General features: G+C 43.4%; 1 protein-coding gene across 13 annotated transcripts in view; it reads right to left on the reverse strand.

Annotated features, from left to right (window-relative positions):
* dnmt3ab (DNA (cytosine-5-)-methyltransferase 3 alpha b) overlaps positions 1–26,215 on the reverse strand; it is an 846,991-nt gene that overhangs the window by 308,695 nt on the left and 512,081 nt on the right. For 11 of the 13 annotated variants that reach the window (XM_072498950.1, XM_072498942.1, XM_072498948.1 and 8 more), the window contains one exon: positions 2,385–2,573. The exons of the other annotated variants lie outside the window; for them this stretch is intronic. In XM_072498950.1, coding sequence (XP_072355051.1) covers positions 2,385–2,573 — 189 coding nt within the window. The remainder of the gene's footprint in view (positions 1–2,384; positions 2,574–26,215) is intronic. 13 annotated transcript variants of the gene reach the window in all.

The raw sequence follows: 26,215 nt of genomic DNA on the forward strand, positions 1-26,215 counted from the left end.
CAGAGTGAAGAGAAAACCCAACTAGCCTCCCTGTTCAAAATCTTGTTACATACTCATGGTGCTCAAAGCTCTGCTCTGGGATAATTCATAACATTTACAATACAATCAAAAATAAAGCTATCATTAAATGTAGACAAAAATGACAGAGATGACTTAAACATAAATTTAACTTCAATTCAGCGAATATTCAGCAGGATTGTGACCACATGTTCTGTTATTTCAAAGTTACATTATTTTTCAAACTCAAAACAATTTTCAGGTGTTGCACACTACATGGTACCATTGGTAACGGCAATGTAAAACTCTGCCAAAGAAACTTTCCGACAAACACATCATACCAAACATCATTGTTGAACAGTCGTTAATTTTAGTGATAGATGTTAACATGTAATAGTCAATTGTAAGATCTTGCATTGACACAAAGAATTATGTAACAAAATTACATTTAGCCACTAGGTGGGGATAAAGTTACATATTCTGACTGGTGAGACAACAAACATTTTTTAAAAATTTGTGCATCTTTTAGGAACAAGAACGTTAAAAAAACCATGTTAATTATTCCAAGGTATATCTCTAAAATGTTACGGTTACATTTGCTGGTCCAACACTGAAGTCACCGTTCTTATCTCTGCAGAGATGTGGGGTGGGGTACGTGGGATGGTGGTGGTGGTACCAAGAGAGTGCTGGAGGTGAAGCTCAAACTTTAAACTTACTGTGTTTCACCTCACAACTCTCTGAACCTCTGTGATACAATGTACTGCTATTAGGGTGGTGAGGAAGTCTTTGGATTTTCTCGTCAGTCTCCCCAGTTGTTGGAGAATGGAAAAGTGGAAGAAAGGAGGGTTGGGTGGGGAGGGAGTGGAAAACTGGATATGTTCAAAATGTATCAAATCTGTAATCACTCTGCATGGTTAGATTTGATTTATTTTCTGATATCTGGATAGGATATTTATTACTGGCAGTTTTATTGATGTTACTCACAGTAACTACACAAATAGCAATCCAAAAACACTATAATCTAAAGAATGATTTCACATATTCAAGCAGGTAAGAATTCCTCTGGTTACCATGTGAAAAATCAATTATAAGGACATCTGCATTCATTATTTCAATCAGAAGTGCAAATTATAATGATCAGCTTACCATTTCTCTCAACAAAGGAAATCTCCACTAAATTTCACTTATTGCTACACAGGATGGGCTGTGAAATTTTCTTGAATAGTCTGAAGTCTGGGAAGTGATCATGGATTTAACAGCATAACACAGAACTAAAATTCATCACTTAAATCAACATCCTTGGAAATAGTTCGAAGGATTGGGGAATCGAAAGGGATATCCAGTCAGCAGTGTAAATTTCCTGATGTAATGTTCTACAGAACGTAGAGAACGTTCTACATTGTTTACGAGCAGTGTCATAACTGATTAGGGAGTGCTTGTTGCTCTCAATGGAAGGTGGCAATGTGGGAAAAAATTCTACTGACAAATACTCCTTGCCTTGAACGTTCCAAAATCCCCTGAAAGCTCATGAAAAAGAACTGCCTGTTCTACTGGTGACCCCACGTGTGGTAACTTTTCAAATGTATTTTCTTATCCTGCTCTTATTCACCTCATCGATTTTCTTTCCTGATGATGCTGACTCATTGCTGAGCTATATTTATTTGTGAATCTAACCAGAGAGCATCAGCAGGTTTTTTGACAGTAACAGTGGAGAAAGGCATCACTCCAAAGCCCTCACGTCAATCCACAAGCAATTCCAGCACATGTCTCTGGATTGCGATCAGAAGTGGAACCATGATTCATTCTTCCCTCCTGAACCCAGTGGCCATTGTGGGTGATTGTTGTGCCCATTACCTCTGCCTGGACCACCTAACTCTTTATTGGTAGCAGGTTGAATCTTTCTGGTCCGTTTTGGCTCAGCTCTTCTCTGGTAAGCTTGCTGAACTCTCCAGGGAAACCAATTCCACCCATCTGATTGGACAACTCCAATCTACAAGAAGGGTTAATTTCCCGACGCTCTTGGACAAAGCACAGGAAATTATGGGGCATCACTGCTTAGGTTATGGATGTAATTTTCTGATCCACATTTCCTATCAGAGACACTCATGACTTGGAGAAACAGAATAGGGAATCAGCCCATTGGTTCTTAGCCTGTACCTGCTGCCATTATGTTCAATCATTCAGTTAGTGACAAAAAAGAAGGTATCCTTGGTAACAAGATTATGACATCATCAAGGCATCTCATTGGAACAACCAATCAGATATGTCCTGATAACACACACAGGAATTTGTGCGATTACTCTATGCACCCCTGCTTTATGCGCTGGGTGACAAAATTATTTACTGAAACAAAGTAACCCAGTAGTGTAATGGTTTAGACACTGTACCTCAGTCTGGGGGAGGGGGTGAAGCTTCCCACTTCGGGGAAAATATGATATTCTTTCCATTTCACCCCACGGTAAGAGTGCTTCCTCCTGGCTAAGCAATGGAGTGGCATTCAAGTGAGAAGCATCAATGGGGTCTGCAGCCTTTTTACTCACCCTCCTAGCGGGAGAAGGCTGCATGGAGGTGAGAGACTAAAATGAAGGAATAAGAAGACAAAAACAGGAAAAATATAAGTAACTGAAAAGAACACCCATTATGGAACGGGGACAACATTAATAATTTTTCGGTGTTTCTTATCTACAATTATAAATAAATATACTAGCATAACTAAAAATTCTACCATTGTGACATCAACTTTTTGGGAAACATTGATCATAGTCAACCAAGCAACAGGCGAAGCTATCTTCACCCTGTTTAAGTCTGACCTCTCAAGAAGCCTCCACCATGTTCTTTTCAAAATTCTGAACCATTGTGCCATGGACCCTTTCAGCTGATCTTTTACTCATAAATGTGTTCATTTAAGATGTAATAGCATTTTCCAACATTCCTGTAGTTGTGTTGTAATATTTTAAGAAATTGTTTAATAAATCAGGTTAGACTGTCTGTTGATCTCTGAGATGAAGCTTGTACATTTTAAATAAACTTTGCCTGGTAGTGTGGGTGTTGGTGGGGGTGATGAAGGGGGACGAGTGAAGTAACTAAATGAAGCAACTTGCTCTTTTTGCTGATCAAGCGAGTGTAACACCAGTTCATAGTAAGACCTGTATGACTGCTAAGCACAGCACCGTGACATTTTGTGACTTATCCTTCTTTCTTATCATGGATCATTCCTGCTTACCAAAATGGTGGTGGCATAACAGATAACCATTTGTTGACTGATTACTTTCTTCCTGGACAAGAATTAGTAATGCGTGTACTCACCAGAGGCCACACTAAGACATGCAGTTTAACTTAGTAGCAGATTTCATCATATTTAACAAAGTCTTCCATTTATATATATATATATTTACATTATATAACATACCTTCTTTGTAACAGTGACAGCCTCATCTATGACCAAACACGTACTGATTCCTAAGTAACATAGAAATCATACCAAAGATCCCAGCTGATTTTACAATCTTTGCATGATTTCTAATATAAAGGTCTGGCAGCTTCAAATTTTGAACTTCAACAGAAATTGCAATGCTGCGTTGTTTGCATTCCCACTTATTGCTAAATAGCTTCTGGTCACGTGCTACTGTCTTTCTTTTCTTAAAGCGGGCAGCAATAAGGCACTTTTTTTATCACGCAATGTCTCTCATGATAACCATTAAGGTAAAAATGTGCTGAAATGCAACACATTTGTATTGCATGAACTTACTACTGTCCCTTCAGCAGAACTGCCACATTTTGCCTTTAACCAGTTTAGTGGCAGATCATCCTACTGACCACAAAAGGGAATTTTTACCCTTGGTGTGTGTGTGCATGTGTGTGTCCACATTTGTGTGCATAAAGTCAGTACTGGCTTGAGCACATGACCTGTGTGGGTAAAACACCTTACAACAAAGCTGATAAATTAAACAGTTACATTTGGATATATACACAGGAATCAGTCAAAATTATCAATGTGAAGGGGCTTGTGTTGTGCAGAGCTGTTGTGCAGGGGCTGTTTAGCACAGGGCTAAATCGCTGGCTTTGAAAGCAGACCAAGACAGGCCAGCAGCACGGTTCAATTCCTGTAACAGCCTCCCCGAACAGGCGCCGGAATGTGGCGACTAGGGGCTTTTCACAGTAACTTCATTTGAAGCCTACTTGTGACAATAAGCGATTTTCATTTCATTTCATTTCAGGGAGACTTGCCTGTCAGCCATGCAGATTGGAAATTACAGGAGCACCAATACTGCTACACAGTAACTCAAACCGCCAAACTGATCACAACTATTTCTTTTTCCTTGTCCAGTCTCTTCCCATTTACACCTGCAAGTCTTCTGATGCCCTGGCTCTGTATCCTTTTCATTAGGAATGTCCAATATCTCTCCACATCCATCTCCCTCCATCTGGCTGAACTTGTTTCCACAGTGAACAACTTGACCTTTGACTCCACTTACTCATTTCTAAATGAAAGGTGTTACAATTAGACCTGTAAGGGTCTGAGTTATGCAAGACCTTTTGTGTCATATGTGGAACCTTCTTTGTTTCAGTCATACTCGGGTCCCCTCTCCCACCCCTTAAGCATATTGTATCAGTGTTGTTTCTTTCCTCTCACCCTGAACTGAAAATTTTCATTTAACTCTGCTTCACATTTCCATCTTTCCCTCATCGACAGATGGACCTTTATTTGCCTTCCATGACTAAAATGTTGTCATTTCTGGGTGGCACTGTGGCGCAGTGGTTAGCACTGCTGCCTCACGGTGCCGAGAACCCGGGTTTGATCCCATCCCCAAGTCACTATCCATGTGGAGTTTGCACATTCTTACCCCCGCAATCCAAAGATGTGCAGGTAGGTGGGTTGGCCACGCTAAATTTCCCCTTAATTGGAAAAGAAAATTGGGTACTCTAAATTTATTATTCACTATATATTCATAAATATTTACTATAAGCCCAGTCACTCCCACAGCTACCTGACTGTACTTCCTCCCACACCGCTTCCTAGAATGGATTCTAATCCACCTTCCCTGCATCTCCATTACATCTGTTCTGGCATGTCATCTACTGGTGCTGAAACCTAATAATCCGTGTCCCTCTGAGGATTATTAGAACTAATGTGACTGCATTGTGAACTAGTCACTGTAGAACATCACAACTGGTGTTGAAGTTTACACACAAAACCGCCATAGTATCTTAACGGAAACATATATTGGATGAACTGATATGCACTGTAAAATGTTTAAATGGCGTGAAATGTGTACAATTTTGGATCCTGAGCTATAACCAGTTGAAGATGGCAGAGGAAACCACACCATGAAATGCTGCAAAATTTCTACGAATGATGTTGGAGGAGATCCAAATGCAGTTCCCTCATCCAGAACATGGACCTTGGCTGAACTTTATGTGTGAAAGTTGGCCAGAACAAAAGGTCAGAAAAAAATAAATGGGTTAGGTAGCAGAGGAGAAACCCCAGTTCCCACCAGAAACTGAAGCTGACAGCCCTGGTTTGGAGTTAATGCAGGCCTGATTTGAAAGATAATGCAAGTTGTGTAATACCTGGAATATACAGCTTGTAGCCTTCTGAAAAGAACTGAGACTGGAATCATTCAGCTGAATCTACCAATTTATTGTTTTTCCTCCTCCGCCAATAGAAATAAAACCTCAGCCTGAACCATGCCAGGCCAACCTAGAGTCTCAAGATTTCAAACTTTATTTGGGGACCTTTTCTACTCCAGAGACTAAGTGCGGTGGTGGATGGGATTAGCAGTGAGTTTCCCACTGATCGGCAGATCTGCTTCTCACGCCCAATCTTCTGCTTGAAACGTCATTAATTATCCATAGGTGAGCTGCTTGCTGAATCACACAGTGGGATGGGTACTGATCGTCCATCTGCTATTGACTCATGGAGTCAAAGTTCTTGCACCATTTTTAAACACCACCCGTACGCACATATTACTGCAGTCCAGCTGTGTAGGCGAAAGTTCTGGAGTTATCCCTAAGTGACAAGGAGAGTACGCCAAGGTTTAGACTTTAATTAGAAGTGTCCGCTGGCACTGGGAAGTTCCATTTCTCAGGGAAAGATTCAAGAGGTCAACCAACCTTATTTCACCGGCCTGAGAGATGGTCGAGAAGGAGATCAGCTGTGTGCAACTGCCAAAGAAATGTCATCCAGGGTAAGTCAACCTTCAGCTCACTCCAAACTCACTTTTTCATAATGCCATCATTAACTCAAAGCAACACACAGATCAGGGATCTCACGCAATATTAGCACGGGGGGATATCAGCATCGAAAGCCTATTCATCTACTGTCCTGCACAATTCGCCCCTCTTCCTGCAAGGAGTCAGGCAGGGGCCCTTGGGCATCCAAAGGCAGGAGGACATCACGAGCTGTCCACTCTAGTGATTCCATGAATGTTCACCCGATCCCAATCTCCTCTGCCTGTGACCCCATCACCCCTACTACACAGGTGAAGGGGGCACCACTGCCCCATAGCAGGAGACCCAAAACAGACTGAGGCCCTCTAGCCCCCAGCCCTCCAGGAGGCGCCTGCTAAAGTCATCAATGACAACATGGTGCAGCAGTGAGAAGGCTGCATCCACCTATGCTGCAGATGTCAGAGATGCACCTGGACATAGTGGTAGGGTTAGAAAGATGAAGAAACCTTGATATCACTTTTGGGTGACGAGTGTTCACTCACTATATATATCAGGCTCCTTCATAAATACATTTGCTGCTCATGACAAGGGTCACTTGAATGCTTTGTGCATATTCATCTATGTGGCCTCTTATCGCGAGGATGACCCAGCTCCCAGTCATGTGGTCGCTTCCCTTTGTGAGTCTGACATTCATTTGATGTCCAGCTGACTCATGTTAGTTACATGACCCTTGTCTAATGCCAGGGAGGTGTGCTACCCTCTTTCTTGAAAGTGACTGTGAATTACATTAGGAAGTCATATTCGTTACAAAACACCATGGAATTATGTGTGTTCATTTGCATTGGAGGGTTACCGCTCATGTTGTCTCACCATCAAATAGCTGTCTTCATTGTTTGTGTGAAAGTTGGCCAGAACAAAAGGTCAGAAAAAACTAAGTGGGTGAGGTAGCGGAGGAGAAACCCCAGTTCCCACCAGAAACTGAAGCTAACAGCCTGGTTTGGAGTTAACTCAAGGCCTGATTTTAAAGATAATGCAAGTTGTGTAATACATGGAAAGCACAAGATCATTTAAAAAAATTATTTCATGGATGTGGGCATTGCTGGCTGGGGACCAGCATTTATTGCCAAACTCTAATTCCCCTTGAACTGAATGGCTTGCTAGGCCATTCCAGGAGAAAGTTAAGGGTCACCCACATTGCTGTGGGTCTGAAGTCACATGTACCCAGACCAGTTAAGGATGGTAAGGGCATTAGAAAAAACAGATGGTTTTTACACAATCGACAATGCCTTCATAGTCATCATTACACTTTTAATTCCAGATTGTTTTTATTGAGTTCAAATTCCACCAGCTGTTATAGAATTTACAGTGCAGATGGAGGCCATTCGGCCCATCGAGTCTGCACCAGCCTTTGGAAGGAGCACCTACTCAAGCCCACGCCTCCATCCTATCCCTGTAACCCAGTAACCCCACTTAACCTTTTTGGACACGAAGGGCAATTAAGTATGGCCAATCCACCTACCCGCATATCTTTGGACTGTGGAAGTAAACAGGAATACCCGGAGGAAACCCTCAATGCTCATAAGGCCTCTGGTTATCTAGGAGCCCACCCAGGCTGCCCTTCTGGACACCCTCATATCCCAGCTGTATCATCAAGGAGATGGGGGTGGCCAAGCTCAATCAGGGACTCACCAGGTGTTGGCACTCCTTCGAAGCGCTGCCCCATTGCAGACTAACAGGGGATTAGCAGGGCTCACCGTGGCCTTTGGAGCCTTCCCTAGTTCTCTGCCCCCAGACACCTCACCAATGACCCCCATCCTCCGGATCACCAGCTCTCTCGTCCTGCTGAGGCTGGCATCGCTGACTGCCTCTACCACCACCTCCCAGGTAGTGTTAAAGAGGACACGCTTGAGTCTGCGGCCCACCCTGGGGAAGAGGATGTCCGTCCGCTCTTTACTGGCATGCAGCTGTGGGTCCACCTCGGACTCCCGACCTCAGAGGGTATATCTTCTGTAAGCCATCTTCGTGGCTGCAGTGAGTGTGTGGTAAGTGGAAATTTTAAAAATAGCTCCAGATGCCAGGCTCTTTAGCGCCAACTCCGGCTCCAGTGGCTAGAACACCCGCTGGGCTGGGAATTACTCTGAATTCACGCTGGCAGAATGCTGGCCATTTGCATGTCCTGACACGCTGACTGAATAGCGCCCCCAAGGGGAACACGAATCGCACGCAATTCAGTCCCAGCAGCAACACTTAATCACCCAAATGGAGATTCCCGGCCTTAACGTTTCTGTAGTTAGATTTATACTGGTCAATGCCGTTTGTAAGTGAGGGGGTTAGTTCAGTTCCAACTGTGCTTCTATTGTGCTTAGAGAGGGTGAACGCGTGAAAAGTAAATAGAGGCTGGCAGAAGTATCATTGGTTGCTTAGCACTGGGGACCTTTTAAGGTTAAAAAAAACTTCTGAATTTAGTTTATCATAGAATTGACAATGCAGAAGGAGGCCATTCGGCCCATCGGGTCTGCACTGGCCCTTGGAAAGTGCACCCCACTTAAGCTCACTCCTCCATCCTATCCCCGTAACCCCACCTAACCTTTTTTGGACACTAAGGGCAATTTATCATAGTCAATCCACCTAACCTGCACATCTTTGACTGTGGGAGGAAACCGGAGCTCCCGGAAGAAACCCACGCAAACACGGGGAGAATGTGCAAACTCCGCGCAGACAGTGACCCAAGTTGGGAATCGAATCTGGATTTTCCGGCATAGAAACACCTGCTCAAAAGAGGAAGCACTTCAGAGTTAATGGACCATGAAGAGTTATTAAAACAAAGCTAATTCCTCCTTTGAAATAGCCTTTACGTTCCAATCAAGAGGCTTGTAAAAGGTGATGAACTGTGAACTTAAACAATGAACTGTGAATTGAAACAATGTTATTCAAAGCTTTTAGACATCTTAGCAATCCCAGTGGCTCGAAAATGTCAAAGGGGAATGAAATTGAACGTGAAAAAGCATTTCAAAGCTTTGCAACACATGAAAGGGTAGATTTTGCTTCATCTGACAGATCTTTGAACGACATGTTGGAAAAGACATCTACGGTTTTAAGGCTACAGAGGGAAGACTTCTTTTTTTAACCTTCATTTGATAGATCTTTGAACTTGACCTATTGGGAGAGAGTTTAAAGGTATTCAAGACTACGGAGGTGGACTTGCCACACGACCCCCGTCCCAGGAAGGATTCCCAGACCTGAGGCTCTCCAGCCTAGCCCAAGTGCCCCTGAGACCCCCCCCCTCCCCCCGGAGGGCCCCTCTCTGTATCCTGGAGGTAAGTGTAGGGAGGGTACATACTCCCTTGTTCTTCCTCGGAGTCCATTGCATCTCTCCCCACTTTTAAGGACCAGTACTGATTGGCGCCCACAGGATTTCCAGCTGGGAGTGCAGGAGCATCCTGGGAGGCTACAGCCACTTCAATCTCGCTAATGAGTTCTGCCTGGTTCTCGCCGTATCTGAGCAAGTACCTGATCTCACCAGGGGGAGCGGGCCGGGAGACTTGTGACAATTTTTGATGCCCAGCAAGAATCCCATTTTGGGCCTCACGCATTTTCAATGAGTCAACCGGAATCCCGGCTAAGGCTAACGGCCCGCGAGAATTGTCCCCACTGTTTCATACAGCCATAATTTGCCTTGCCTTTTTTGTATCCTTTGTTCCACCATATTTTAAATTAGTTTACAGCTTTTACAAAGGCTTACATTTTCCCCTTGTGTGGCTTTAAACAACCAGTTCAGCAGTTTTGCACAATCTTCCTACTCCCCTCCCTATTGAGTAGGCTCCCACTTGCAGACAGAAACTAGGCCAGAAGCATTACTTGCTTAGAGTGTCCAACCTCACAAAGTAGTAGGACAGACTTTGTAGTATTCACCAAGCACTTTGCTCAATATTCTTCTGAACCGGGACCAGAGCCTTTAATGTTCTCTTTTTACCTAATATACTTATATACTTCAAAGATGGCAGACAAGGGGGGAACTGGAAAGTATTCCATTCTACAGCAGATATCTTTCACTTGGGTGAATAGAAAAATTATGAAATAAAAATAAACATTTAAAGCAGATCAATATATATGTTCGAAGGAATGGTTATCAGGGTGATAATGATCAACTAGCTAGACAGATGATTTATGATGCAGAGTAAGGCCAGCAGCATGGGTCAAATTCCCAAACCAGCTGAGGTTATTCATGAAGGACTCGCCTTCTCAACCTCGCCCATCGCTTGAGGCATGGTGATCCTCAGGTTCAACCACCACCAGCCAGCTCTCCCCCTCAAAGGGAAAGCAGCCTATGGTCATCTGGGACTATGGTGAGTTTCAAACAGCATCAATATTATCCCAAGTTACTTGCCTGGAGAATGCTTCCAAAGCACAGATATGTATTGATCAGCGATTGAATTTTAACTATTTCAGTTGTTGAATTGAAACTAGAAAGATACAGAATAAGATTGGAACAAAAGCAATTGTTGTTTTTGACTATATAAGTTACAAAGATGATTGTAAATTCATAACATAAACGCATCACAGGCTTAAGAGTCCACAGTAGGGCGGCATGTGGCGCAGTGGTTAGCACTGGGTCTGCGGCGCTGAGGACCTGGGTTCGAATCCCGGCTCCGGGTCACTGCCTGTGTGGACTTTGCACATTCTCCCCATGTCTGCGTGGGTTTCACCCCCACAACCCAAAGATGTGCTAGTTAGGTGGATTGGCCACACTAAATTGCCCCTTAATTGGAAAAAAAAAAAATTGGCTACTCTAAATTTATTTAAAAAACAGTCCATGAGCTCAGCAATGAGATATCCTCTGTAACTGTGCTGTTTTGCTCAATAATAATTCATCTATGTCTCATCACAGATTGTTACTGCAGTACAAAATGTGAAATGGTGTTGTTACTCATTATACAACTTTAGTATCACAATCAAAAGGTTCCCACTACTGGACTTCCCAAACATGTCCAGGAATATTATAGAGTCCTTACTTTGTTCTGAGTGCTTGGCAAAAAGAGGCATGCTCCGCATGGTTCAGGGTTTTTTTTTAAACCAAAATGTTCATTTTATTTTCACCAATTAAGGTTGTACTGAAAAATATATATGACAGATGGAACGTTTGGGAATCTAGCTCCCAGCTGTTCTCAGTCGGACCACCTGGGGTCTATTTCAAGGGCCATTCAAAAACTGATTGGGGCATACCTCATGCAGTCAATAAATCAAACAGTTTAAATAAAAATAGTGTCTACCTACTACCTTGTTACCAGTACCAGCGAGTCAGTAGGCAGATGCCCCTAACAATTCTTCAGGAGCAAAGACAGAAAGAAAACTTGAAGGGAACTTTGGGGGGAATTAACTAATACACTAGTGAATAAATGGGTGGTGATATATTTTTGTTTGATATGTTTATGTTTCAAAACATATGCCCTTTTTGATTAACTTGTGCCACTGCTTTCATTGATGTGGCTTATTTTCACAGCTGGTGTTAATCGGTGCTACAATATGGTTGTTTTTAAGCAAAATTATGTCATTTTGCATTGGTCGGGCTTTGAGCAAACACAGAGGCCATTAACTTCCAGGGGCCACCTCAAAACTAGAATAATATTTCTGTATTTTCTCACTGATTTGACATGACGAACATTTTGTCAGAGAATTCATCTGAACTCATATTTGCGGAAAATTATCCAGCTCTTTTGAGAGCTGACCAAATTTGTTTCTGGCTTCTTAGGCACTGCCCAGATAAACCAACACTAAAAAAATAGAATTGAATGTGACTCGAGGGGTCGTGTCTCCTTCAGATGGAAGGGTGGCGAGATAACTTATGGAATGTTGTGATGATATTCCTCTTCTGATTCATCCAACAGCAGGAGTGAGTGTTGGACGGAGGAAAGATGGTCTATGTCCTACTTGGCAGTCTGACAAAGACAGTCTAATATAATCACATGCGGGAGAGGGAGTTGGAACCTGAACGCACAGCAGTTCAAGCAGAATTTTACAACTAGGCATATGACTATTTTCAGCAGGATTACAGAAAGGAAGGAAAACACATGCAGCTTTCAGGATTATTCAAAATAAACCTTACAGCTGCAATTTCTTTGTAGTTTTCATTTCAGTAAAATCTAGGGGTGCGATTCAGCGACTGCGCTGCACTCGGCGAGGAGCCGTTCCTGCTGGCCAGCTCTCCGCTAAATCAACTAAAGTTTGGTGCTGATGGGGAGAAACTCCCTGAGGCCCAAAAAACCCAAAGTGCCAGTGAATAGCGGGGTGAATTTCAGTGCTGCAACCACTGAAAAACACAACGCCATTCGCCCTCAAGACGGCACTTTAACTTTTTCCACTGAATCGCCCCCTAGATGTCTAAAATTCCACTTGAGTGATAGAATTAGTGTAAAATCATTAAGAAATAACATTTTCTGTTTCGTATTTACTGTGATTTGGCACCAAAAATAGACGGGAAGAATTTCAAACCAGAAATGGTCTTGTAATTAATATTCTATGACTAGCTGTAATGCTCAGACGATGATATATGGATTCAGTGCTGCTAACTCGAATTCATAATGACTCATGTCTTGTTACTAAAATAACAATGTCATAGCTGTGTGAGAAGTTACCATGACTGCTGCCCTTAAATACATTTTCCTGCATAAAATTAAAGAGAAAATATTTTATTAAACTGTCCCTGTTTATAATGCAAGTTGGTTAAAAACATTCAAGATTATCCCGCAGTGTTCTACCAAAAGCAGAAAAGTAGCAAAAGCTAAATAACAGCGACTTATTCTAAGTCCTCCAGCATATGAAATGTAAACACCATTTTTTATTTGCATTAATGTATCAATTTCCCAGCCTTTCATTGTTTAGGTGAGGTGTAACAGCTGCTTTTTATCTCAATTATCAGCAACCACTAACATCAAAACCCTGTAACGGATTTTCAGCGCTGTAAGTTAATATGAGCAATGGATGTCTTGGAAAACAAACTATTTTGCCCAGGCACAGCAGAATATTTGTTTTATTCAATACTATTATGTGAATTAGAATTACATTCTAAAGCATCTCAGTCCTATATTCTCATTTTTCTGTGTTTGCTTTCAAGTGTTGTCATTATTAACTGACAATAAATGCTTTGTTGACGTTTTATTCAAAATAAATACAAAGAACTTTCCAGTAATGACAGTAATTTGTATTGTCATTCTAGATCAATGGTTTTCAAACTTGGTCACCGACAGACCACTTAGGCAGGGCAGAAGAACGCACAGATCACCTCCCGATCCTAGCTAATCCACTCTTGCTTGTCACTGCAAAACAAACAGCAGAATTAATGGGAAGAATGGTGCTATTTTGGTGAGACACCAATGAGATGATGTCTGGTTCCCTCTTAGTTGTCAGCCCCACAAATCTGAAAATCTGATTTCAGAGTTTGATGTTGTAACAGTAACATAAATCCTGCTTTTCAAACTACACTATTGTTGCTGGACTAATAATGACTTGTGCCACGTACACAGGAATCAGTTTGGTCATGTGCCATCGCGTGAGTGCTGGGCTAAGGATTCTGGTCTCATCTCTCATATGACCTCAGCTGTGACATTGTGCATCAGTGACTTGCATTCTGGACCAATATGTGGACTACACCTTTGAGAATCACTGCTACCTCTACATACAGTTCTGCTGCATTGATTAAGTATAGTGTATGTTGCCATTTGTAAGTGTTGGGTGTCATGAGGCAGATTATAGAACTTCTACTTACTGATAACAGTTTGAATAACAAATGACCATTTTATCAACTGTTTTGTTCAAATCTGGGCATGGCATTTTAAGAGTGGTTTTTAAGACCATGGACAGGGTGCAGAGGAGAGTTACTAGAATGACACTAGGAATCACGGACTTAAGTTATGTGATATTTCATTTGTATTGCTGTTTGTGGATACATGTTGCATCCACAAACAGAATCACAATGTACCACAAACAGCAGTGAGATAAATAACTAAATAATCAGATTTAGCAATATTGGAATAACTATTGGCTAGAACATCAAGAGAACCACCCTGCTCTTCTTCACATAGTGCCTGCGGATTTCTACATTCATATGAAAGGGCAGTCAGTTAAAGGTCAAAACATCAGTTCCAATGCAGCAAGCAGTCCCTCACTGAAGTGCCATCTTAGATGATGTGCTGGAATGGGATTTGAGCCTACAACTATCTGACTCAGAAGTAAGAATGCTACCACTGAACCTTATGAAACCAAATGCAAAATTACCCCCATCAGTGTACTACAGCAGTTCTCCAGCTTCTATTTTTTGTTCATTTTTTATAAATGCCTATCGAAAACAAAAAAAAAATACAATCAATGTAGAGGTTTTAGGGAGAAAATCTTTGCAGTCATTTCTTCACAAGTGATTTATTCTTTGTGCATTTTATATGTACAGAGACAAGATCAATTGGCCTTCATAGTTTGACCCTTTCTGTTTTCCTCATGGCTTGAATGGAAGCTCCTATGTTTATGCTGAAAAATGCTTTGCTGAAGTTGTACTAGGTTTTTGATGTTGGCTTACTGTATTTCCTGGCACCAGTCCTGCTCTCTGAAAAACTGCTGTAATTATTAAACTGTATTAAATCATATACAAATACAAACCTGAAGAAAACCATAATTTGTGTAGCAAGGTTCAGAATTCCCTCTGCTTTGCAATAACTTAATATGAACTGAGACTCTCGTATATGAAATAAGATTCTAACCATAACACTAACTCTGGCCAACCCCTTTGTTTCAGATGGGCCTCACTGAAGAAAATATTCTACCAGATGTGTGACATTTTTATACATAGCTTAAAGGATTGTTTAAAAATGACTTTATGGCCAAAGATGAGAGATATATAGAAGAAGGTTTGCAAGTCATTCCCAAAATGGGCACAATATTCATGGTGTGTTCAGAGGCACTTGCACAATCGTGCAGCCAGGAGAACTGGACCATTTTAAAGTTCAGGCTTTGTTTGAAATTTATCAGTGAATTGTAGCCGTCTAACAGGGCATTATATATTCCACTGCAGCTGATCAGTTCAGTGTGGTGGAAAATCAATGGGCTCCTGAGCAGGGTCACCCAGCAGGTGGGTGCGGTGAATATGGATTTTGCTGGGGGGAGGCTAGGAGAATGAGTGACAGAAGGTTGGAAGATTTTTGGACTGCACCTTCTTGCCTTCCAAAAATCTTAAAATTAAGTGAAAACTAACAGAGAGTCTTGCAGCAGTCCTTTGCACAACTCAATGCCTCAAGTGCTGCAGTTTGCATGGTCTAGTTATTTCTCACTGTAAATGGCAATCAGGGACCGACAACCGAGTCGGGAGTCTGATTTGTATGTTTAAACAGCCTCCCGCCTATTTTGGGTGGGAACAGTGATTGTTTAAAGACCTCCCTGAAATTTGTGTTAAGGCTACCACCGTCCTTGCCAGAATTTTATTTACCAATCTCCCATTTTCAGGCAGAGAACTGACACCCATGAACAGAATGGCCAGTACCATGGAATAGCAAATGCTTCCATCAAATGAGTCCACACACACTTTGACCACGACCATGCAGATTAAATATGATGACAGATACGTTGGCCACGTCCTAGTGGCGCCTCACTGATTTGCAAATGTCTTCCATTTGACATTCCTCTCGCTACTTTCAGCAACGCCTTTGACAAGGTCTCACAATGGGAGTATAAAGAAGGCAAATGCATATGGGACATTGGGTAATTTGATAAGATGTATTCAAAATTGGCTTACTTGTAGGAAACAGGAGGTGATGACAGACAGCTACTTTAGTGACTGGAAAACAGTGTCCAGTGGCGTACCACGCTGAGTCCCCTATTATTCGTCATTTATATAAACTGCATAGATGACTGTGTGTGTAGTAGGATCAGTAAGTCTGCGGATGACACAAAGATTGGCGGGTGATTAACAGTGAGGTTGTGTGTGCGATAGGATCAGTAAGTTTGCGGATGACACAAAGATTGGCCGGGTAGTTAACAGTGAAGTTAAGTGACTTGGGTTAAAGGATGATATAGATGGGATGGTCAAATGGGCAGATAAGTGGCAGATGGAATTTAACCCTGAAAAGTGTTAAAGTGTTACACTTTGGAAGGGATAATTGACAAGGAAGTATTCAATGAATGGCCTGACACTGGGAAGTTTGGAAAAACAAAGGGACCGTGGCGTGCTTGACTATAGATTTCTGAAGGCGGGTGGGCAGGTTAATAGGATGGTGAAAAAGGCATACAGGGCACTTGCCTTTATCAATCGCGGCATAGATTACAAAAGCAAGTTGTATAGATCTTTGGTGAGGCCACAGCTGTGTGAAATTCTAGTCGCCACGTTATAGGAAAGGTGTGATTACACTGGATGGGGTGCAGAGGAGATTCACCAGGATGTTGTCTGGGATGGAACATTTAAGTTATGAAGAGGTTGGAAAGGCTTGGGTTGTTTTCGCTGGAGTAGAGAAGACTGAGGGGCATGGACAGGGTGGATAGGGAGCAGTTATTTCCCTTAGTTGTAGGGTCAGTCATGAGGCAACACACGCTCAAGGTGAGGGTCAGGAGGTTTATGGGGGATTAGAGGAAAGACCTTGTACCCAGAGGGGGTGACGGTCTGTATTGCACTGCCTGGGAGGGTGGTAGAGGTTGGTTGCCTCACATCCTTTAAAAAGTACCTGGATGAGCACTTGGCACACCATAACATTCAAGGCTATGGGCCTAGTGCTGGCAAATAGGATTAGGTGGGCAGGTCAGGTTCTTTTTCATGTGTCAGTGCAGACTCGATGGGCTGAAGGGCCTCTTCTGCACTGTATTTTTCTGTGATTCTGTGATACCCATTCAGCACCCAATATGTTTCATCATCATTCAATGGCTGAGTCTGCCTTTGCACAGGTGCAAGTGTAGAAGTCTTTGACAGGGCTCCCCAGGCTCCAAAACCAAGAGGATGTTGGCCAAGAGCATCTCAGTAGTTAGTGCAGGAACCTGAATAGCCTGTTTCTTCATCTGCTGAAGCCACAGGGATTATACCCTCTAGGAGTTGGAGGAAAAGGAAGAGTAAGGCTTTGTAGTGGCACAAGCATATACATCTGAGAATTTGATGGTGAAAAAATGTTATGTTGTTAAATTTCTGTATTTTAGTTACATCATATAAATATTACCCTTTTGCACCATTTTTCCATGTTGTTCATTCTGGGGCACAGGCATGTAAGTCACTTTTTAACTTTTTTTCATTGATGAATAGGAAGACATGAATTGATGTGGACCTGTGGAAGGATGTTCAAGGCGTGATTGGTTGTTTGCATGACTGCTTTACGTCAATCGGTGAAGCTGGAAGAGTGATCAGTGCATATGCCTGTGATGTGGGTGAACCTTGTATTACTAAGGATATCCTTGGCATCATAGGCAGCAATGCAACCAGCTCAGGCTCCACTGCTATCTTCATCTTGTTCCTCCTCATTTTCCTCTTCCAGCCCTTCTGGGAGTTGCAAATATCTGCCATCTAACATGATAACCTGAATCGCCAGAGACACAGCTCTTCATGCATGCCAAAGAAAGAGAGATGCTGTTTCATTTGTAGTGCCTCCAGCGAGCTGCATCTTGCTTTCTTTTGTTTATTCTTTAATGGAGGTGTGGGCGTCACTGGCTAGGCCTGCATTACAGCAATTATGCTGTGGATGTTAAACCTTATTGTCTGTTTCCTTCTCTGGTGTTCCACGCTCTCCTGTGCAGTTACAAGTCTGTGCTGACTTTTGGGGTGGTTCTCTAGCTACTGGTCATGTTGCTCCTCATCTGCGGTTTAATCTAAGGTAGCGAAAGAACCACCCGCCCTGGTTGTGATCGAACAAATCTCCAAAGTGTAGCAAGTAAACTCAGTGAAAGCAATGTGAATACCCTTTCCCACTAGCAGAGAAGAAAGCAACTATGAGTATTGAATATTTATCGCTATATTTCCATTAGATGACCGCTCCCTCACAGTCACGGTGCTCTCACCTTGCTATCACTGGGAAGTTTTAGGAAGCTCATGAAGCCCATGGACCTGGGGCGACATTCTCCGACCCCCCGCCGGGTCGGAGAATCGCCGGTTGCTGGCGTGAATCCCGCCCCCGCCGGTTGCCGAAGTCTCCGGCACCGGATATTCGGCGGGGGCAAGAATCGCGCCGCGCCAGTTGGCGGGCCCCCCCGTGCGATTCTCCGGCCCGGATGGGCTGAAGTCCCGCCGATAAATTGCCTGTCCCGCCGGCTTAAATTAAATCACCTACCTTACCGGCGGGACAAGGCGGCGTGGGCAGGCTCCGGGGTCCTGGGGGGGGGGGCGCGGGGCGATCTAGCCGGGGGGGTGCCCCACGGTGGCCTGGCCCGCGATCGGGGCCCACCGATCCGCGGGCGGGCCTGTGCCGTGGGGGCACTCTTTCCCTTCCGCCTCCGCCACGGTCTCCACCATGGCGGAGGTGGAAGAGACTCCCTCCACTGCGCATGCGTGGGAAACTGTCAGCGGCCACTGATGCTCCCGCGCATGCGTCGCCCGGAGATGTCATTTCCGCGCCAGCTGGCGGGGCAACAAAGGCCGTTTCCGCCAGCTGGCGGGGCGGAAATTCCTCCGGCGACGGCCTAGCCCCTCAATGTTGGGGCTCGGCCCCCAAAGATGCGGAGCATTCCACACCTTTGGGGCGGCGCGATGCCCGTCTGATTGGCGCCGTTTTGGGCGCCAGTCGGTGGACATCGCGCCGTTTCCGGAGAATTTCGCCCCTGATGTTAAAGTCAAAAGTATGTGTGAGTTTCATTCTAATTGAATGATTAATCTATGTGGGCACACCACCACTTTCAATGGGGTCTGTGTGCACACAGCCTAAATAGTTTCAGTGACAGGGAGAAGTTGGCAGATTGGAGCCAGATTCCCAACCCTACTGTCAATTTCCTGGTTTTACCCCCCATCCACTCTCAAATCCAAGTGCTCCTTCATGTCTCCACTCTATCCACTGTCCCTTTAAGTATCTATAATTATCTGCAACCCTAGGCACCAAATATCAAGTCAAAGAAACTGCTCCTGAAAATTAAATGTCACCATAACCTTTCTATGGTGGTTAATAATGGTAATGCTAAGAATGATGAACTGTACGACTTGGATAACATTTAGCTATTTTTAAATCACACTAAAATAGAGTTCAATATTTTAACTACAGGGTAAATTATCAGCTGTCCAGAATCAGTGCCATTACAGTGGTTAGCACTGTTGCTTCACAGCTCCAGGGTCCCAGGTTCGATTCCCGGCTCATCACATTATACCGAATGAATTATCGGAATCTATGCAAGTTTGGACAATTACTCCCTTTTCCAGTAGGCAAAGGCCTACAACATAATGAGCACAAAACCTCCCTTTCAAAGCCAGCACTACAGATAAACAAAACGATCCCCATACCTGCATGCATATAGACACTGATCTTGAGCAAACACACAAGCACATGGAAAATAAAGCTTAGCTTCATCAGTAAACAATGTCTTTGGCAAATTAATAATCTATGATCATGCCAAACTTGTAAGCACAATAAATGCACCTTGACAAATGTATGTAATAGTTATGCACATCACAACAAAATTCAAAATATTTTAATTCAGAACCGTTAACTGGGCAGTAAAGAAAACTTTAAAATACTGTTGCACAGTAGATAATTTACACCCAACTGTCCAAAAATAATATAACATTCTATTTCCAAATATAAAGATTTCCTTAAAGACTAGTTTTTGTTTCAGTGAGGATTTGTATAAACAGCTAACAAGTCCCTTAGGATACTGATTTTCCAATAGCTTATTCTATAGGGTCCTTTATGACAATGTATACTCAGCAATATTTTATGCGACAGAAAGCAAGGGGGCTTTGATTTGTAATTTTGAAATCTTACAGGATTTTTACCATTGAAGAAATTACATATTGTTAATAAAACAGTACCTCAAAAATATGTTTCCATAAAATCATCTTAATATCAGTGAGTCAACACCTATGAAGTACAAAGTGCCTTCAGATCTTCAAAACATGACTATTCCTAAAAGCAAAGTTCTAACTGCAATAGAGGAAGTAATCAGGAATCAATTAATTCCATTTTAGTTTTAATTAAAGAAGAAAGGGACAGAATCAAAAACCACCTATGCAGCATCCAGCCGGCTGCTCATATTGGATGCTATTAAATCATTTTATTCGGAACCAAAACAGCCAGACAACTTGGGGAAGCAGAGACATTTATTATCTAAATGTTCACTGCACTCAGAGCATGGTCTCCAGAAGAAATACAACTGAAGATCATACCTTATACAGATTTATAAAATCTAAGTTTAAAATTTTGGTTGATTTGTGGCCTCAGATTAAATAAAAGACCAAAAAAGTGACATATGCAATTCACGCCAAAAGTGAGAAATCTATGCTGTACATTCTTTGACGGCCTTTTATGTCAGAGATAGCAACTTGTTCTATTTCTAATGTAATAATCCATCAATGTCTTGATGACCAAGAATAATAAGGTAACAATAAGGTCAGAGCGAACCCAAAACTCCCCTCCCTTACGATCTGGAAGATGTCAACTATTAGAAGATCAGGGAGATGTAGTTTTGGTAGGGTTCAGTGATTCCAGTATTGCTGCACAGGCTTCTTGACTCCTTTCTCAACGTATACCAATAGGGTCCCATATGTTTTTCCATCTATCACAATGTTAGTTTCTATATGTATGCGGACGACGCCTAACTCTACCCCAATACCACGTCTGACCAAATATTGCACACAATTCTGGTTGCCACACTATCAGAAGGATGTGGAGGCTTTGGAGAGGCGGGAGGTGGTTTACCAGGATGTTGTCTGATCTGGAAGGTGTTAGTTATGCGGAGAGGCTGAATAGACTCAAACTATTTTCATTAGAACGATAGAGGTTGAGGGGGTGACCTGATAATAATCTAATAATCTTAATAATCTTAATTATTATCACAAGTAGGTTTACATTAACACTGCAATTGTGAAAAGCACCTAGTCGCCACACTTTGGCGCCTTTTCGGGTACACTGAGGGAGAATTCAGAATGCACAAATCACCTAACAGCAAGTCTTTTGGGACTTGTGGGAGAAAACCGGAGCACCTGGAGGAAACCCACGCCGACACTGGGAGAACATGCAGACTCTGCACAGACAGTGACCCAAGCTGGGAATCGAACCTGGGACCCTGGCGCTGTGAAGCAACAGTGCTAACCACTGTGCTACTGTGCTGCCCTACATAGAGGTCTACAAGATTATGAGGGGCATGGATAGAGTGGATGGGCAGGGTGGAGGGTCAGTCACTAGGGGGCATAGGTTTAAGGTCCATGGGGTAAAGCTTAGAGGAGATGTGCGAGGCAGGTTTTTTTACACGGAGGGTGGTGAGTGCCTGGGAGGCACTGCCAGGGGAGGTTGTGGAAGCAGATACATTAATGGCGTTCAAAAGGCATCTCAACAGATACATGGGCAGGATGGGTACTGAGGGATCCGGCACTAGGAAGTGCTGAGAGTTTTGGCCATGGGTGGTATCATGACTGGTACAGGCTTGGAGGACTGAAGGGCTTGTTCCTGTGCTGTATTGTTCTTTGTATACCGCGCCATCAATAAGGCTATTTATTTCTACCTCCATAACATCACCAGTTGCCACCCTTCCTGAGCTGCTGAAACCATCTTTCACACCTTTGTTACCTCCAGGCGAGATTATTCCAATGGACCATAGGCTGGGTTCTGACATTCCACCCTCCGTAAACTTGAGGTCATCCAAAATTCTGTTGCCTAGGTCCTGACTTGCACCAAATGCTGTTTTCACCCATGCTCACTGGCCTACATTGGCTCCTGGTTAAACAATGTTTCAGTTTTAAAATTTTCATCCTTGTTTTAAAATCCCTCCATTGCCTTGTCCTGCCTAATCTCTGTAAACTCCTCCAGACCTACAACCCTTCAAAATAAGCACACTCCTCAAATTCTAGCCTCTTGAATATCCCTTTTTTAATCATTTCACCATTGGTTACGATATCTTCAGTTGACAAGGCCCTAAGCTCTGGAATTCCCTCGCAAAGCCTCACGGCCTCTCTACCTCATTTAGGACTCTCCTTATAAACCAACATCTTTGATTAAATTTTTGGTCATCTGCGTAATATCTGAATATGTGGCACAGTGCCAAATTTTACTTTATAGTACCTCTACGAAGTGCCTCAGGACAATTTATTACATTATTTGTGGCATATAAATACATGTTACTTTGTTCTCAATAGCCAAAGAGCAGTAAATCGAAACCGCGTGCATGATTTAACGGAAATGAAACAGAGTTCCCGTGTGGAGCTCGTTTAGCCGGGTGTTTCTTCGCGATGGTAAAGCAGAGAACATCCTCGCTATTAAACATGACTCTGCTTCATTTCTTGCCGTTGGCGAGGAACACCCAATGTAGGCCACAGTTAGTCCCGTTTCTGCACTGGCGAGCTCTGCTAAAATGCTGCCCCGATTGCTATACCACCTACCACAGCATCTGAACCCCCCAACTAACCAATGCAGGGGGTCATCAAGCCCCCTGCACACAACTTCATAAGGACAGGGCAACACTGGGCCCAATCCTTGATACAGGCATGATGCTGCTTGGGCATTTTAGCAATACCAGCCCAGCAGTGCCACCAGGGCATTCTGGCAATGTCAGGGTGGCATTGACAGGGTACCTGGGTGGCGCTGGTAGTGCCAGGGTACCGCTGCCCAGAGAGGCCCTGGGATTGCCTGGGTCCCGACTGCAATGGGCGGGATCCAGATTGCTACATCTCGTGAGATCTAACGAGATCTTGCAAGGCATGTCGAGGCCAGTAAATCTCGCCAGAGTGAATTGGGTGCGGCGAGGCACCTCAGTTGCACCCCACAAATTATTTGTAAGAGAATTTTTCCACAGTACAAGCACTTAACAAATTCCTCTCCCATTAATTAAGAAAAGCTTCAACGGTTGGGTGCGGTTTTATGACCCTACTTGCCACCAGGACCATCCAGTTCTGTTCAAAGACAATGGACTTTTGGCTGGACCGCTGCATCCCCGTGATGGGTCATGACATGGCGGGGCTGGAAAATCCAGGCCACTGTCTTTTCTTAGTACTACGCTCCAACCAATAAGAGCTCCTATCCAATATTGCACCTTGATAAAATCTAGCAACTTGAGGCAGACCAATATTTCCCCAAATTTGTTTTTATTGCCTATGGCTGTTTTCTGACACTGTTGTCCCTAATTGTGGGAATGGGATATTTATGTGGTAAGGGCGTAGTATAATCCGACTTAACTTTGTTAATGGCAGTTTCATTGCAGCAAAGGAATTGTCCAACAATATGAAAGTTTGTTCATCTTTCAAGGACAGGATCTGAGACAACCCCAGATGGTGTTGTGTAATGGTACGAATTAAGTAATGGCATGGTGGGGAAACTGGTCAATGGGAAGACTGGTCAAAAGGTTTGATACAATACCAGAAAGACTGAAACTACTCATTCCAGCTCCCCAGGCCCAGGTAAAGAATGCTGCCCTAACCATTTTCAGACTAGTATGGCCATAGGCCAACTCTGCATAACTTGAAGTCTGAAAAGATCAGCGAAGGTCGAGCCATTCCAAAACACCGGACCTCGGCAACTCCTGATAAAACTAACTCGTCATAACCCAGGGGCCGTAGGAATTTAAAACAAAGATAAGTTCAGGAAGAAACAAGTCTATTCTAACCTTTCAATGTTCCCTCCGAGGACTAAATAATGGTATGAGTGATATGACCAAACATGGTCTGGTCTTTGCTTCTGTTTGTATTTCCGATCAAACTCCTGACCATACTGTTGTCACATAATCTTGATAAAGTTAATGTATAAATATTGAGCTAAACCTCCACGAAAAGCGCGGAACTTGTGAAAGACTGAGCAGTTTTGTTGACTGCCCTCTTACTTCAAGTTTCAGCCATTTCTGCATGCAGTTGTTTTCGACAATAAAGCTTGTTATTCTGTCTTAACGAGTGTGTTGAATTTTTCTACCACAGAAGCAAAAATATTGACTTTGACAGTGCAACCAGGAATACAGCCTCCTTGAGTGGAAAGGCGCTGCTATTTCCCCCTTGATCACCTTATCCCTAAACCCTTTTTACCAACCACTGCATCACTGCCGCAGACAGAAACAACATCAGAAGTTTTATAACCCCCATGAGGACCAGGGGAACAATCACTGATCGCCCCGTGGGACTCAAGGAATAAGAGTTCCCTCGGTTGGAGGCCAAACACCTGGGGCTCGTTAAGGCAGGGGATAAAAGCAGGACTTGGTCAGATCTATCCTCCCAGCAAGGTCTGCACTGGGTGGGAGTGAGATAAGTCTGTAATTGTAAATATTTAAATAAATTCACCTTCGTTCACGACAGCTTCCTTATGGGTTATTAGAACCATAAAATTCCTACCATGCAGGCCATTCAGCCCGTTCAGTCTGCACCGACCCTCTGAAAGAGAACACTTCCGAGGTGCACTCCCCTGTCCTATCCCCACCTAACCTGAGCATTTGGTCACTAATTTATCATGGTCAATCCACCTAACCTGCCTTTCTTTGGGAGGAAACCGGAGCATCCAGAAGAAACCCACATAGAGACGGGGAGAAAGTGCAAACTCTACACCGTGACTGAAGGCCGGAATTGAATGCGGGTCACTGGTGCTGTGAGGAAGCAGTGTTAATCACCGTGCCATCCAAATTGTTACAAGACTCAGAGAAGTTGACATTTGTAATCAATACAGAAGACACTCTCAAGGAAACTAAGCTTTTTGGGGCTGCCTTAGCATTCCAGCTAGTACTTCCATGAGCAATGAAGAAAAGTGTGCATTTATATAGCACCTTGAATACCCTCAGGACGTCCCAAAGTGTTTTCCACCCAATGAAGTATAATGATGTAACAGCTTGCTTTGTTTTATTCTGCTACTGATTAAAACAATTGGGCTTGTTAATAGGTCAGTTGACCCGAATATTATGCTGCCCACACCAGAAAGCGGTTGGCGTAGGCTGATGTGTGTGGGGATTCGGCTTTCATCATCTGAGGTGAGAAAATAGGAAGGAAAGCAGAGGATATTTCAAGGGATGCCCTGCGCACATTGGAGGCACACCCCAAAATTATGCCCTCCCTTTGTGCTCCCCCACCTGGCCTCCAAAACTTCCCATCCCCTTTGTTTCCCCTCCTCAGGGTGTCCGGTCCCTTGACACCCCTAAAGTGTGGAACTTACCTTAGTGCGGATCCATTGCTCTTCAACCCGGGGCTCCCTTGCAGTCACAGCAGCACCCACTGCTGGGTTCCGCCATTTCTGCGACTGCTGGCCATTTGATTGGCCGGTGATTCTTGAGGAACTTCCACCCAGCTCGATGAGGCAGCTGGCAGCATGTTAACGCTGCAAGGTAACTTTATTTTAAGTCTGTTGGTTCATGGCCAACTTTTGTAATAAGACCGTAAGAAATAGGAACAGTAGTAGACCATTCAGCCTTTTGAGTCTGCTCCACCATTTAATAAGATTATGGCTGGTCTAACACTAAGTCCACTTTCCTGACTTACCTCCGTAACTCTCAGTTCCCAACTGATTAAAAACCATCAATCTCGGCTTTGAAAATGTTCACGTCTCAGCTTCCACAGATTCCTGCGGTAAAGAATTCCAAAGATTCACCACTCTTTGAGAGAAGAAATTCCTCTCAAATTCAATTTAAATGAGCACCCCCTTATTCTGAGATGATGTTTTTTGGTCCTACACTGTCCCATGAGTGGAAACATCCTCCCAAAATATACTCTGTCTAACCATATATATATGTTTCAATCGTATCACCTCTCATTCTTCTGAACTCCAAAGAGTACAGACAGGTTACCACTGCTGCCTCATAGCACCAGGGGCCTAGGTTTGATTCCAGCCTTGAGTGACTGTCTGTGTGGAGTTTGCACATACTCCTCGTTTCTGCGTGGGTTTCCTCAGGTGCTGCGGTTTCCTCCCATAGTCCAAAGATGTGTTGGTTAGGTAGA

Source organism: Scyliorhinus torazame, chromosome 4 (genome assembly GCF_047496885.1).
Source record: "Scyliorhinus torazame isolate Kashiwa2021f chromosome 4, sScyTor2.1, whole genome shotgun sequence".
Classification (NCBI taxonomy): domain Eukaryota; kingdom Metazoa; phylum Chordata; class Chondrichthyes; order Carcharhiniformes; family Scyliorhinidae; genus Scyliorhinus; species Scyliorhinus torazame.